Genomic DNA, 16,039 nt, shown 5'->3' on the forward strand with positions numbered 1-16,039 from the left:
TAGTTTTAAATGTGTCTAGTTAATCTTAAGGAACCCAACTCCTTATTATTTCTCTACAGAAATAAGATTTGCCCCTGAATATCTCAAAGGAACATGCAATTTATTTTTATAACATGAACTTTAAAAATATATACACTGTTATGAGGAATTAAAGATACATTTTAAAACTTTCTTTTTATAAATGGCCAGGTAGGATGCAGGATAGGATGCTTTTTGTAAAATTTGTAAAAGAATACAACAATCCTTAGCTGTTGCACACAGTGATGTTTTTATGCAAAGCTGCTAACATTATAACCTGCAGTGGTCTTTGGTTTTCTCCTCTTTTAGTTCTGAACTTTGTGTTACTAGTAAAGGGAGAAGTATATACATGTTAGTTGCAGAGTGTCTGGATCTGTTTGAACTTTAAAGCCTTTGGTGAGTTCAAAGAGGGTAGCAAACTGTAGGATTTCTGATTTTATAAAAGTAGGTATTTCGGATAAATTGTATGTAAAAAAAAAAAATTTTAATTGAATCATTTTGAAAAACACTAGAGAACTTCACCTACCCAAATTCCATTATTAATCAAATAGTCATTGCTTTGATTACTTTCATGTGTAGATCTTATTTTTTATACTAAAATTGGTTTAAAGTAAGTTATCAGTAATAGTTTATATTTATATAGTGTTTTGCAAAGCACTTTTACTTGTATCCCTGTGAAATGAATCAATGAAAACATGTTCATCTCTACAGATAAAGAAAGTGAGGGCTCACAAGGGTGAAATGACTTGCTTTTAGTTACATGGCCATTAGGACCTGGCACCAAGACCTAGATCTCTTTCCACTTACTTTACAATGTTGTATCCCCAATTACCTCTAATTGCTTCTTTCATTTTCCAAGTCCATAAATGTCTGTTAGCTATGTTCAGTGGTGAGTCATTGTGCAGGAACTGGAATTTAGTTGTCACAGGATGACTGTTATCCTTATTTGAAATGTACTTTCCATATTTCCAGCTTCACATAAACCTGGGTTGTGTGGCTGATAAACCTGGATTGTACATAGTTCAGGTTGAGCACCTGTTTTGCACTAGCCCTAAGGAAATCTCTGCCTTAACAAGTTACAGTCCAACAGGAGAGACTGATGTTTTCACAAGAAAATAAAATACAGAATCAAGTGTGACATTCATTGTACCATAAGAAGTAGAAATGGAAGAATCCTTAGACATAATCTAATCCTACTTCCCCATTATTTCATAGTTAAAAATAGGTTATGTGGCATGCACAAGGTCTAACCAATGTAGCAAGTGCAGAATTCCACACCCACATACACTGACTTCAAAGCTGATGCTTTTGTCTACTTTGTTGCATTAGAAATGCAAAGGCTATGAAAGCTCATAAATTGTCATCATTGCTGTATTCGTAAGAAATCTTGTCTTTAGAGTCAAAAGATTTATGTATCATCTATGTGACCTTAGAAAGTCAACCTCCCTGGGCTTTAGTTTCTTCTTTTATAAAAGGAGAGGGGGTTAGGCTGGATGGCCTCTAGAAGTAAGTCTTTTCCCACTCTGTATTTATGATCCTATTATCCTTTTCAGTTTCATAAATGAGTGAACCAAACAAGATTTTAGAAAAAATTTAACTCAGTCAAGTTATTGAACACTAACACTAATCCAAAGGATATACATTGTTCTTTCTACTTACATTCTAACATAAAATGACCATGCCACTCGATGAAGAATGTGCAATATGTGTGAAGATGACATGTAACTGAAAACTCTCAGGGCTCAGAGAATAAAAACACAAGCTACTGCCTGTTGTATAGTATAAACTGTAAGAATTCCAATTCATATCCAGTTCAATCCAACAAATGTTTATGAAGTATCTACTATGTATGAGGCACTATGCTAAGGGCTATCAGTACAAATAGAAAATAAAAATATTCTCTACTTCCAGGGAATTTATATTCTGCTAGGGAAGGGATACAATATTTGAGGGAGAGAGTACTGATAGCTAGGGCGATCAAGGACAGATTATTCTTGTTCTTTGTTTCCTTCTATTCTTCCTGTGGTTTAAATCTTGGTTATTTTCATTTATTTAGCATTTCAAAAGAAGATGAAGCTGACATTCATATGAATTAATCCCTCTACTTATTTGTAGTTATAGAAAATTATTTTCTGGGAAAAGGCAATACAATTATAAATTCTAAAACTTCACTGGAATTAAAGATAGCTCCTACTTCTCATTTCTCACAGAGCTGGAAGGAACCTATCTAATCTAATAATTCAGGGTAGATGACTAGTTGTCTATTTCTTCTTGAATAAACTAAAGAATAGTGATGCTATCACTTTCCTCAAGAGCTATGCTGTATTTTATCAGAGTGACAGTAATTTATACACAACCAAAATTCTTGCTTCAACTGAATTGCATTTGTTTGGCTTTTTAAATAACAACACTCAGTAACCCTTTCAGGAAAAAAATTAGTGAACAAAATGAATGGTTACCCCCTGACTCTGCCATATTGCTTTGACACTAAATATTGAATTGACACTTAATTTTGAATTAGATTGGAAAATGTGAAAGATAATGTGTGTAATGATTTGAGAAATCATCTTTACCACTTCATTTATATAATCTTTAAAGATTTTAAAAATCATTTTCCTCACAAGTATTCTGAGTTAATACAAGTATTTCCCCCGTTTTACAAAAGAAGAAAATAGCAGTCAGTCAACAAGCATAGTAAATACTTAGTAATTGCCAGATGATATGCTAAGCATCAGCAATACTAAGGGCAGCTTAAGTAGCTTAGTGGATAGAGTTTTGAACTTAGATTTGAGTTGAAATCTGATCTCAAATACTTACTAGTTGTGTCAGTCTGAAAAAGTCATTTAACTTAACCTCTGCTTGCCCTCAGTATCCTTCTCTGTAACAAATGATGACAATAATATCACCTACCCTCCCAGGATTGTTATAAGGATAAAATAATATTTGTAAAGCACTTTGCAAACCTTAAGGTGTCATATAAATGCTAGTTATTGGTATTGCAATAAAGAAAGAGCAGAAGTATATGTTACTGTTTTTCCACTTAGTTGTACCTGCATGACTTAACAAATGTGGGAGTTCTGTTAGTAAAGGCAAAAGACCCTAACTATGAGGAGCTCCAATCCCATAGTTGCAAATTCTCTAACTTAGTTCTTTGGTTTGATTCTCAAGAATCATCCTGAAAACATAGGTAGTTTGGGGAACCATTAGTTTTGCTTTCCATATTTATGTGAATACTATTCTTTTCCTTATTTGAAGCCTTGAGATCCCTTCAGCAGTCAAGAATACTCATGGACGAGTCCCCCTTTGTCTCTTAGAGACAGATCAACTTGGTAACCCTTCCTTTTATAGCATGTATTATATAGAGAGGACAAGTCACTACAGAATGTACTTTCTTCTGTCATAAGTCACTTATCCAAGCTTATTTTGTTCTGAATGTAACCAGTTACATTCAGCAACCTAGCAAAAAATTTGTGTATAAGCATTTGTTAAAGTCAGATACTAAATGTAATAATTAAGTAAAAATCAGACATTAAAAAATTTTTGTGTTAATAATCTAATAGTAATAGGTCAAAACAAAGACTTAGGGTAGGAGAGAAATTAACCTTTTTTTTATTGCTAACTTTTGCCTTTATTTCCAGACCTAAACTCATTTCTTGGGGTAATAATTCCAGGACATCCAACCAAGAGAGTTCAATTGGTGAGAGAATAACTTTTAGCCAGTAACAATGACTTGTTATGACAATGAACTAAATATTATATTAGCCAGTCAAAAATGAAGGACGAACACAGCAACAGTCAGCTTTGAATAAAGAAAAACTATTTCATAACTGTAATACTTTATTTTGGATCTTGAGTTACCTGCCTACCTGCATACCATTGATTTCCAGAACAACTCAACGACAGTGTATGGGTGAATGTTTTTTGTGCAACCCAGTGTTGCTTCTAGAAGAATCCCTTAAATATGTACAGTTATCAGTCACATTGTTTTATATATGAAGGACAGCACTTTTGAGGTTGCAGTAGCACACATATTTTTTTGTCTAAAGAGTAATGAGCCTTGGTATGTTATGGGAATCATGAGACAAACTAATTTCCTCTAACAGTATTACTTAGCAAGGTTTGGTGGGGAAATTGGAGGAGGCTTGTTTTCCATCAGGATCATAGGGTCTGTTCAAATTCCTGTAAACTAATGGTTCATACCAATAAGTATCTGGCTGAATCCAGCCCCTTAACAACCAAGCAAGAAATGTGGAGATCTTAATTACTTTGTTTGTGTAATTTGACTTTGTCACTAATTCCATTAGCCCCTAGATTTCAAGGTCTGAATGTTCTCTCTGAGGGGAAAAAAAAAAGGATTAAAGCAGTTAGGGTAAAATTCCTTTTAGTTTTTGCATAGCTAAGTGTATAATTCACCCTGCTCTTTTACAGAAACATTGAAGCTGATCTCTGATTAGATAGGGGGTTAAAGAGTTTGTGAATTGCTTATACTGTCTCAGATCCATTGGAACAAGCTTCCACTTAATAAAGGAATAGACTATAAGTTGTATTCCTGTCATGGATGGTAGAGCCTTAATAATGCTTATTCAGAAGAAATCATTCCATCTCTAATATTTGCTTTTAATTTTTCTATGTTAGATGTAAAATATTTTTCTCATATGATCCTTGTTGAGGTAGGAAATATATTATGCTTTGATGTAAATAAATATAGAATACCTTTCTTCTTAAATCCTGTGTAGATGAACCAGTATGCCAATGTGCATAGGCTTTGTTTGGAGTTTCCCCTTCTCTATATAACATGTATTCAAGTTTTTCCAGTAGTGGTAATGAACTCTTTTGAGTCATAATAATGATTTTTTTTTTCCCGGTCTCCTATAACAGACAGTTAGTTTGGGCTCTTAAAGTAAAAGAAAACTTATAAGAGTGGCCTAGAACCTGTCTGAGAGGTATTTATGGTAGGTTCCTTTTAAAGGTATTTATTATAGAACTCTGTTCGGTTAGTAAATATAAAACTATTGAAGCTGGAGACAGGTACTATATAAGTTCCTAAAGTTGCTCCATAAAACCCAAAAGGACTCGGAATTATTCTTAGTAAATCCAGTTTTTAGAGGCAACTCTAAGACTATAAATTGCAGAGCAAGTAATAATCTGCATTGGTAGAGGAAGTTATTTCACTGGGAGTTTTTATTCAGTTAAATCATTGGTGTGGTTAAAAACAAAAAACCCTTGATTTGGAATCTAATAAGACCCTTATTCTATAGTTCATTAAATAATGTTAAATAGGGATAGGAGATTGGACCTGTGATTTAGGGAACTCTCAGGTGAAGATGCTCCCTTCCCTCTTTCTGTGCAAATTATCACTTAGTCATTAACATATAGTCTCAAGAGTTACTTAGAATGCTTAGAGGTTTAGTGCCTTGCCCAGAGTCAAAGGACTTGAACCTAGGTCTTTTTCACCTTAAAGCCAACTCTCTACTGCTCCAGGGTGCTCAATTTACTGCTTCAATAGTAAAGGGAAGGAAGAAATTATAACAGGCATGTGAAGTGCACTTCATATGTCTGTTATAATTACTTCTTCCAGTTTAATATTAGCTAAGATAATATTTTCTACTGTACCAGATTTACTAATAACTGTAAACTCTCCCCATTTATTTGTGTATAGTTGTTTGCATGTTTTTCCCTGTTAGGCTGTAATACCTTGAGGGCCAAGAGGTTGTCTATTAAATTTTTTTGTATCCCCAGCACTGACTACAGTGTCTTATCACGTTGTAGGTACTTTCTAAATACTTATTGACTTAACTGATTTTTAAAAAAAAGCTTTTGTTTTGCTTCACTGAATGTCTTCAAAGACTATTTTACTATTGTAGAATTTGTAGTAGAAAGGAGATGTACTTGTGTAAGTTGGACTAGAATGACTGCAGAGGTCCTTTGTAACTGTCTTAATTTTTTCATCTGTAAAATGGGGATAATAATAGCACCTGTCTCCCAGGGTTGTTGTCAGGATAAAATGAGATTATATTTGTAAAGTGCTTAGCACAGTGCCTGGCACCTACTATGAATTATATAAATGTTAGTTGCTTTTATCATCATCATATCATTGTTATTATTACTACCTTATATGTCCTTTTTTACCATTAAATTCTGCCCTTTTTTTCTTTTTAGAGTATTTAGTTAAATGGATTTCTTCTTTGATGTACTTACTAGCCATTGAGATAATCACCTGTAAGAAGAAGGGGCTGATCCCATGGGTTAGGAGGTGGAGCTTTGATTAAATAAAAATCTCATTTTACCTGCCCTTGGGAACTTTTGCTGTTGGAAGAGGATCAGTGAAGCAGAGTAGTTTATTTGTTGCTTAGCATGTAATACCGTTCTTGAGGCTAAAAGAGAACAACCAGATTCCAAAGCAGGGCAAACTGATGTCTGAGAGTTGGGGAAGCATGGCTAATGTTAAACAGGAAACTATGCTTTCTTCCAACTTAGAAATCTGCCTTCCTTGTGCTGTGGGTTAATTTAGTCTTTTATCTTAATAGACCACTAACTCACTCATTGTCCACATACCCCCACCCTATTCCCTTCAGTTACTATAAGGTAACTTACCTACCTTGTCTTTTCTGATGGATTTTACAAAGAGAGATTTTTGTTCTGTGTTGGTCATCTTTAATTCCCATTGCTGCTGCTGCTCTGGAAAGGATTGTGCAAATGAGGTGGGTAAAGGTTTGTTTGAAGCCACTTGGGAGTATGTATAAAGTACTGTTGAATTTGTTGGGTTTATAAAATATTTATAAAATAAACTAATACAATTTGGTTAAACTTTAGTTTACATGATTTGATTCCTATTCCAAAATTGCTCGTTGTTGTTTTTTAATAGGAAAATTTCCTAGGGATAATTGGTAGGCAAAACCAACAAAGGTGAGCAAATATTTGAAGTAGTTGTATTTTGTGTAGGGAGGGAAGGTTTCCTCTATTCTGAATGGTCAAGAAAAGGCGTTATGTTTTTTTCCATCAGGATAAAGTTTAAACTGTTGGGATAACAGATTTGAACCTTAAGCTTAAAATAAATGAGGCTGAAAATTCTAGATTGAGCCATTGGAGATTATCCATTAGGAAGCACTTTTGTTTTTCTGCTTGGTCATTTTGCGTCTGCTTGGGATGCTCTGCCCAAAGGGCCCCTAACTACATGGGATACAAAGCAAAGTGAGTCAATTTTTTATCCAAATAAAGCATTATGTGTAAATATGTTTATATTTGTGTCAGCTCTTGATTTGTTTGTCTGCCAAATCCTTGAGCAGCTGAAATTGCTCAGATTTGTTCTGTGAAATGTTTAATGTATTGACCCTTTCCTGAGGGAATCCAGAATGTATATATTAAAGAAGTAACCTAGTTGTCTTAGAATATGAGATTTAACTAAATACATAAAATGGTATTCAGGACCTTATTTTGATTAATGCAGGAAAATCTCAGTTGCTACCTGAGTTTTTGTACAAAGAAGTATAGGTAAAACAATTGCCCAAGCAAACCTAAAATATTTTTAAATTGGCTATAATGTTTTAGGGTGAGTAGCAAGGGAGGAGGGTTCTAGTTAGGTGGTTGGACCCTTTTACATAGTTTTGCTTTTGTTATGTGAAAGGTACTCTCTTAATCCAACTTGGATTCTGTTCTCTTTCATAAGAGTGCTTGCTTGCATTTCTTTAAAAACAAATTTTCTGGTTGCCTGTAGTGGTCTCTGGATAGAATAAAATGGGGGAGGGGAGGCACTTTCTAGTTAGAGATATATATTGTCTTATTTGTCATTAAATTAGTTAATTGAAAACTCTTAGTCAAAGTCCCTTTTCATTTTAGAAGTGATTACTTGTAGATTTAATGCAGACAATTTGCTCTTGAAAATACAGCAAAGCTCGTTGTTCTTGGAGTCAGCACTCTGTTTGATATGTTCTTCACTAACTTCATGTTAGTCTGTATAGATCTGTGATTGCTTCAGTAGGATTTTATCAAACCATTTCCGAGTTTTGACAACTGTATAGATCAGCTTTCCAATAGTTGACGTCAAATTCAGTGGATTCTTTCCATATTCTTCTTGCATTTTTTCTAGTGTCATGTTCTTCAATATACAGTCTGTATATTTTTGCTACTCAATAAGTGTTTTAAAAGTAATAAGACCACCCTTTTATTAAATATTTGGATAGAATGGACACTTCCATCATATTTAAGTATATTATTGTAAGCAGTCTTAATCTCTTCAGATTTGCACACTTAAGTATCTGACCTATTTGACCAATAAGATACATCTTAAAAGTTTATTGTCTTCTTTGGAGCCTGTAGAATACCTTAAGAACAAAAGTAATGCCAACATGCTATGGGACTTTATAAAAGTAATTTTCATTTCTGGAAGCAAAGCAGCACAACCTAAAGAATTTGAACATAGGTTGTGATTTCTGATTTAGCCACTAATTTGCTATATGACCTTGAATATGTTACACTGTTGTTTGCCCATTTTTAAAGTTGAGGTGTTCTTAACCTCATTTGAGAATAATAGGATTGAAAAAAGTATATATGTTTTTCCATATTTAAATATTTGCTTTTGTCGGTGTCAGGGCTCTTCACCATTATAGATAGCAACCCCTCTATGACTTAGTATATAGTAAGCAGTAGTCAACTTGGTTAAAAAATTCATCACACTAGTGACATCCAGATGAAAGGCCTTGCTGTACTTACTTAGACTGGTCCTTGGGTGACAGTTATAGAGTTGGACACCACACTGGTACTCATAGAAACTTTTCCAATTTGGTAGAACTATTATAAGAGTTTGTGCTCTGATACAACATTGAGAACCCAAGATTGCCTTCATATTCCAACAAGATGTTAATGGAGAAAAGGTATGTGTATTGCAAACTTTACAAATTTTGCTGATGCCATATAAATTGAGTGGTGAATTATGAATGACAAGTATCACTTAAAAATTAGTGACCTTTGGATTTTCATGGCTGTCTTCAATAGTATCCTTCACTTTTGTTTAGCAGCTTTTGTGAACTCAAAGATGGCTTGTTGTTTAGGCCTTTCAGTTGTGAGCAACTCTTCATGACCCCATTTGGGGTTTTCTTGGCAAAGATACTGCCATTTCCTTCTTCAATTTATTTTACAGATGAGGAAACAGGCAAACAGGATTAAGTGACTTGTTCAGGGTCACACAGCTAATACATGTCTGAGGCCAGATTTAAACTCAGGTTCTCCTGACTTCAGTCGTGGTGCTCTTATCAGCTGTGCTGTCTAACCATCCCATATATTACCTAGGCTAGTCATTATGGTAGCTGAGTGAAGGTAATTCCCTTTCTCATGCAGTCTTCATACCTAGCTTATATAAGGTTATACTTGGTTTCACTTTTTTGGGTTGTCATTTATGCTACCTTAATGTGTTATTAAAGTTAAATTTTCTTTTATATATTGATAAATCAGAACTATGAATAGTTAAGAGCCCTTTAGGCAATAATTGGGAGCCATGATTCAAGAAAACTATTAAAAATGAACTATTTCAGACACTGTTCTGTGTACCCAGGAAGTGCCTTTAAGTACAAAATGCAATTGTATATTAATTTTAATGTTTCTCAGAAGTTCTTCTAACATTTAATAGTCCTTGGCTACTTATAGTGATTTTTTTAATATGAATCTAATTCTATTCTGTCTTTTTGAGGGAGAGCCTCCAATCATGAGTTACTTTATATTTCTCAAATGTCAAGATGCCATCAAGTGGCCTTTTTGGTTTAGGCATGATTATTAATCTAATCTTGACAGGAGTTAAGTTATGCGAAAATAAATAAATTGAGAGAGAGAGATTTGACTTAGACTGTCTAGGAAAGTAGAAATCCTCTGATCAAACTTAGCAAATATTTAGAGGCATAGATTTTGAGATTAGTTGTGTTGCAAGACTTACTTTTTTTGTAACAGTTTTTTACTTCAATGAGATATAGTCACAGTAAGAAAATGTCAAATTTAATGAAAAATTGAGTCAGTGATTGATGAGAATCAATTTATTGAATATTTATCTGACTTTGATACTAGTGTTTTGAAGTGCTTTTTCAGTGCTAGATACACATTATGTAAATAAGTATTAGAGGCTTAATGTATTTTATTCTCATACCATAGACAAATGAAGTATAAATTATTTTTATATAGTTTTTTACTTCTAAGCATGTTCTTGTTTCATATTCAAGACATTATGTTATGGCTAAGACATGATTTGGGCTATCATTCTACTTCAGTTATGAGACAATATCATTTTTTCCCCAAATTTATTTGTTTTCAACAAGTCCATAAGTTTTCAGTTTCCCCTGCTCCTCCCCCCCAAGGCAGCATGCAGTCTTATATGGGTTCTACACATACATTCTTATTAAACATATTTTCACATGTCACATTGCATAGAAGAATTAAAATGAATGAAAGAATGAGTAAAACTTAACAAAACATGACAAAAGAGAAAATGTTCTACTACCTTCTGCATTCCGACTCCATAGTTCTTTATCTGAATGTGGATAGCATTTTGCATCATGAGTCCTTTGGAAATGTTTTAGGTCCTTGCCTTGCGGTAGAGGATTAAATCTATCAAAAACAGTCCTCTCACACTGTGGCTGTTACTGTGTATAACGTTCTCCTGGTTCTGCTCCTTTCACTCAGCATCAGTTCATATAAGTCCTTCCAGGCCTGTCTGATCTCTTCCTGTTCATCATTTGTTATAGCACAATAGTATTCCATTACATTCATATACCACAACTTGTTAAGCCATTCCCCAATTGATGGGCATTCCCTCGATTTCCAGTTCCTGGCCATCACAAAAAGAGCTGCTATAAATATTTTTGTATATGTGGGGCCTTTTCCCATTTTTACGATCTCTTTGGGTTACAGTCCTAGAAGTGGTATTGTTGAGTCAAAGGGTATGCGTATTTTTATAGCCCTTTGGGCATAGTTCCAAATTGCTGAGTGTTCCAACTCTCTCACATCTCCAACATTTATCATTTTCTCATTTTGTCATGTTAGCCAATCTAATAGTTGTGATGTGGTACCTCAGAATTGTTTTGATTTGCATCTCTAATCAATAGTGATTTAGAGCATTTTTTCATATAACTATAGGTAGCTTTAATTTCTTCCTCTGAAAACTAGGCAATATCATTTTAATGAAAGGCATCTGTCTCGAGGCTAACCTTAGAGTCAAGGACACCTAAATTCAAGTTATATCTCTGTTACATACAAACTGTATGACTATAGGCCAAGTCATTTAACCACTCAGATGACTTAAACTTCTCCAAGACCATATAGACCACTTACTAATTTGTATGAGCAAGAGAGTAATTTACAGATTAAGTACTGATCTGGGCCCAAAAAAATTAATTTACAAATTAACAATTAATTAATAGCAATTAACTTATAGATCTGCCCCCCCCCCCCCAAAAAAAGGTAACTTTATTAAGGAGAAGAAGGTAGATAGAAAGTAGAACACTACCCCCCTATACCATCTGCCATCCCCACAGTATACATTGTATTACTATTTTTGTTGCTCATTTTTTTCTTTTGCACACACACAAAAAAAGATAGCCAGGGAAGTTTAATAGACACAAGCCACATTAAGAAATTAATAGTATCTAGAGTTGGAGAAGTGATCAAATCAGAGTACAGCAAGATTTTTAGACCACACTTGGATTATTGTGTTCAGTTCTGCCAATAGCTTTGAGGACCAAAGAATATTCAGAGGAGGGAAACCAGAATGCTGAAGAACCTTTAAGTCAGTCCATAAGAATTGGTTAAAAAGAACTTAATATGTTTAGCCTGAAAAAAAGATAATTCAGGAGAAACATGATAATCTGTGTTCAAGTAGTTGTAGGTCTCTCATATGGATGAGGGATTAGATTGTTCTACTTGGCCATAGTGATCAAGAAGAGACTAGGTTTTAGTACCATAGTAAACCCATAAACCCAGAAGACCCCAAATACTAGGATTAGGAATCATTCAACAAAAAACTGCTAGGGAAACTTGGAGACAGTCTGGTAAAAAATGATTTTAGACCAAAATTTCTTAATGTATACTGTAATGACCTGCAAATGATACAGAACGTAGGTACAAAAGGTTACATTAAAAATAATTAGAGAGGAGATAACTCACAAAAGTGGATACAGGAAGAGTTTCTTAACCATAGAGATAAAAATGGGCAATCTTGATTAAATAATATGGAAAAGGTTTTTCATAAACCCCAGTATAATTCATATTAGAAAGGAAAACAGTTAATTGGAATAAAGTTTTTGCCATAAGTTTCTCTGATAAAAGCCCAATTTGAATATATAAGAACAAGAACTATTCCCCTAAATAGTAAAGGATATGAACATACAAAAAAAAAATAAAACCATCAACAACTATATGAAAAAATTTTCTAAATAATTTATAAGAAAAATGCAAATTAAAACAACTCTGAGGTTCCTCCCCATATTGGTAAAGATAAGGGGAAAAAAGGAAAATAACAGTTGTTGGAGGGGACAAACAGTCATGCCTAATGGATTGTTAATAAAGCTGTGAATTTATCCAAAAGAAAAAAGTTATCCCTTGGTATATACTCCCAAAACACTTTTTTTTTTTTAAAGGAAAAGTAGTCATATACACTGAAGCTGGTTGGGAGTTTATATAAAACTTATCTCTGTGAGTTCAAATGCAGCCTCAGATGCTTACTAGCTGTGTGACCCTGGGCAAGTCACATCACAACTTTACCCTGTTTGTCTAAGTTCCTCATCTCTAAAATGAGCTAGAGAAGGAAATAGCAAACCATTCCTGTGTTTTTGATAAGAGAATCCCAAGTGGAGTCACTAAGAGCCAGATACAACTAAACAACAAAAAGGCATATGTACAGAAAATATAGCAGCACCTTTTGTTGAAGTTGATGTAAAGAACTGGCAACAAAGAGGGGAACATGTGAACAAATTATATTCTGGGAATGTAATGAATATTATTCTATCGTAGAATGGAGAAGCCTGTGAAGAGCTGCATGAAATAAACGGGACCATGTAACATTGTAAAGAAAAACAACTTTGGAAGACTTAGGAACTTTGATCAATTCAGTGAACGGTCATGATTCCAGAAGACCAATAATGAAGGATGTTTCTCTCTTTTAACAGAGGGAAATAACATTTTAAGATATTCTTCAATGTGTATATTTGTTTTGCTTGACTATGCTTTTTTTTTAAGGGTAGGTAATCATAGTGACATCAAAAGAAGAAAAAAATCAGTAAACATTTTTTTAATTCACAAAACAGAACGAAATTCAGAAGGGAACACAAGCAAGATAGTTTTGTATAACAAACATAGAATTTATTACATATTTTAAAAATATAAGCTATACAGAATGGAGATTTGTGATTTCGTATACACTTTTTGCGTTTGTCAAGTTCAGAATAATTAAAATTCTGAGTATCATAAAAAAATTTTAAATAGGTTAGATATACCTTTATTGCATATGGAATATTGTTGAAAGAATTCTTGTTCATGTATGGGTTGGATCAGATGACTTTCTGACATTGCTTCCTATTTGGAGTATAAATTCTACATTCATTGTTGTTGTTTTAGTTGTTTCAGTCTTGTCCACTTGTTCACTCTTCCTGACCCCATTTAGGGTTTTCTTGGCAGAGATACTGGTTAGCCATTTCCTTCTCCAGGTCATTTTACAGATGAGGAAACTGAGGCATACAGGGTTAAGTGACTTGCCCAGGGTCACACAGCTAGTAAGTGTCTGAGGCCAGATTTGAACTCAAGTCTTCTTGACTCCAGCCCTGGCACTTTATTGACTGTGCCACCTAGGTGCCCTTACATTCATAATTGAAAGATTTCTATGGAGATTGCACATTTCCACCACCGATTTGTTGTATCCTTAGATCACTACATTCAACTAACTAGATGGATTTTCCTCTTAAAATAGGCTGAACAATGTACCCCCTTTAGGTTTGTAGTTTATTTACCCATACTAAATATTTTTTATTCTTAAGCTGTCATTTTGAACCTAAATCCTTTAGCCTGCTACATGTTACTAATCATTGTAATAGAATCCCCTTACCGTTGTCTGCAAAATTGAACATGTAACTTCATGCCTACGTATGGGTTAGCTATTCAAAGTTAAGTTCTCTGGTGACTAATGTACTAGTAAACAAGACTTTTCCAACCAATGAAATCTTTGTACTCTTCTTCCCAATTACTTCCTTAACGAAAGCACAAAAGAGATACTGTTAATACAGCTACTCTTGAACTCTTCCATAATCACCTAGAGAGGATGGTGCCTCGTCATTAGTAGCAAGAGCCACATGGCGGTAGGTGACCCTACTATCTAATTCTTCATGGTTGTTTTCTAGGGAAGAGCTGGAGCTCTGACCCTGCATGGCTTAACCCCCGCAGGCATAGCAGAAGAAAGCCAGGAAGGTACAGTTTGTGTTTTCCCCTTCCAACACCATAATTTGCTTCTGAGGTAGATTTTTCTAAAGAAGGCAAGACATAGGGTTGTACGAAGAAACCAAACCAGCTACATGTGTTTGCGTGAAAAAACGAACTGATAATATTTGAAAAGTTGTCTTGGTTCTAAAAATGCTATCTGAATTTGACTCTGTTCATATTCATATGTATTTCAGGGAGTGAAGCCAGCCAGCTTTGACAAAGTAGCAATTCCTGAAGTAAAGGAAATTATTGAAGGATGCATTCGCCAAAACAAAGATGAAAGGTAAGTGATTTTCTTTGAGACAAAGATATTTGTATTATAGACAAAGCACAAAAAAATTTTTCAGCTTAATAATGCCTCGGCTCAAAAAAAAACCATTTCACATCATTCACCTACTATCAAAGACAAATTACTCATCATTATTTGGAGTTTGTTATTGAATAATTCAGTAAATTATAGGTCCTGCCCATTGTTATGCAAATTGACACAAGAAGATTCTATTATACTCTTGACTTTTATACCACTGTAGTATAACAAAGTAGTATACCCCTGCCTATCTCCTTTTCCCCTCTTCTCCCACATTTTTATCCCACTGCTAACTATATAATATGCTTCGAAGATAAAACAAAAGGGGATTTCATCTCCCCAAAATAAATATGCAGAGGAGTTCTATTTGTTAAGTTCAAAACTGAATGTTTTATGACATTTATGACATTTCACTCAGATACTGAATTCTGATGGATAAAATAATCTTTTGGCTCTTTAAACTGAAATTTACAGGTATTGAATCATTACTGCCACTTTGTCAGAGCAAAAAGGAATAAAACATCCAGTTTCCTTCCATTTAAAAAAATAAAAGGGAGGAGTCTGCCTAAGGCTTAGGAGGAGATCTAGCTTAGTCACTTGTTCTAACTCAGAGGAGTGGCAAATATATCTGCCATATGACTGACTCATCAGTATTTGGGGTCTGGCTAAGATCCAGTGTCTGTTCTTGAGTCAGTTAAATTATTTGTTGATCTTGATCAGTCTGACAGTGGTCCAGACATGACAGATTAAATTTAAATTTTTATCTTTTAAAAAAAAATACATTTTTGTTTTTGTATCATATAACTTTTGTTTTTATATCACTAAACTTCTTCTAGTATCCCTCTCCCTATCCTTCTCACAAGGACATCCTATGTAGAAAATAATTTTTTTTTTTAAAGAAAAGAAGAATGAGGTGGAGGGGAATGAGCAAAACTGACCAATAAATTTTAAAAAATCTGAATTCATATTCAGTGTTCCACATCTACTGGATGTGTGTCTCTGCCCCTGCCACTCCCAACCTCTGTTAAATACTGGGCTGGGGGTTGTTTTCTCATACCTCTTTTTTGAGAACATGCCCGTTCTTTGTAATTGTGAATATTCACTTTAGATTGTTTTATGGTGGTTCTTTTACGTTGTTGTAGCCATTATATAATAATGTTTGTCATTTTTGTGAAGATTGAGGGGATCTGATATGCTGTAGAGGAATTTAATATCTTCAGTTTCCCATTCTCATATTCTAAGATCCTCTAACATCAAGACCTTTCAAAC

General features: G+C 34.2%; 1 protein-coding gene across 19 annotated transcripts in view; it reads left to right on the plus strand.

The window, feature by feature from the left end:
- WNK1 (WNK lysine deficient protein kinase 1) overlaps window positions 1-16,039 on the plus strand; it is a 174,287-nt gene that overhangs the window by 109,209 nt on the left and 49,039 nt on the right. For 17 of the 19 annotated variants that reach the window (XM_072654100.1, XM_072654109.1, XM_072654091.1 and 14 more), the window contains one exon: window positions 14,658-14,746. In XM_072654100.1, coding sequence (XP_072510201.1) covers window positions 14,658-14,746 — 89 coding nt within the window. Of the gene's footprint in view, window positions 1-6,511; window positions 6,720-14,657; window positions 14,747-16,039 lie in introns of those variants that run through there. The other 2 variants (XM_072654108.1, XM_072654111.1) reach the window with 1 other exon arrangement.

This window comes from Notamacropus eugenii, chromosome 3 (genome assembly GCF_028372415.1).
Source record: "Notamacropus eugenii isolate mMacEug1 chromosome 3, mMacEug1.pri_v2, whole genome shotgun sequence".
NCBI classification, from domain to species: Eukaryota; Metazoa; Chordata; class Mammalia; order Diprotodontia; family Macropodidae; genus Notamacropus; species Notamacropus eugenii.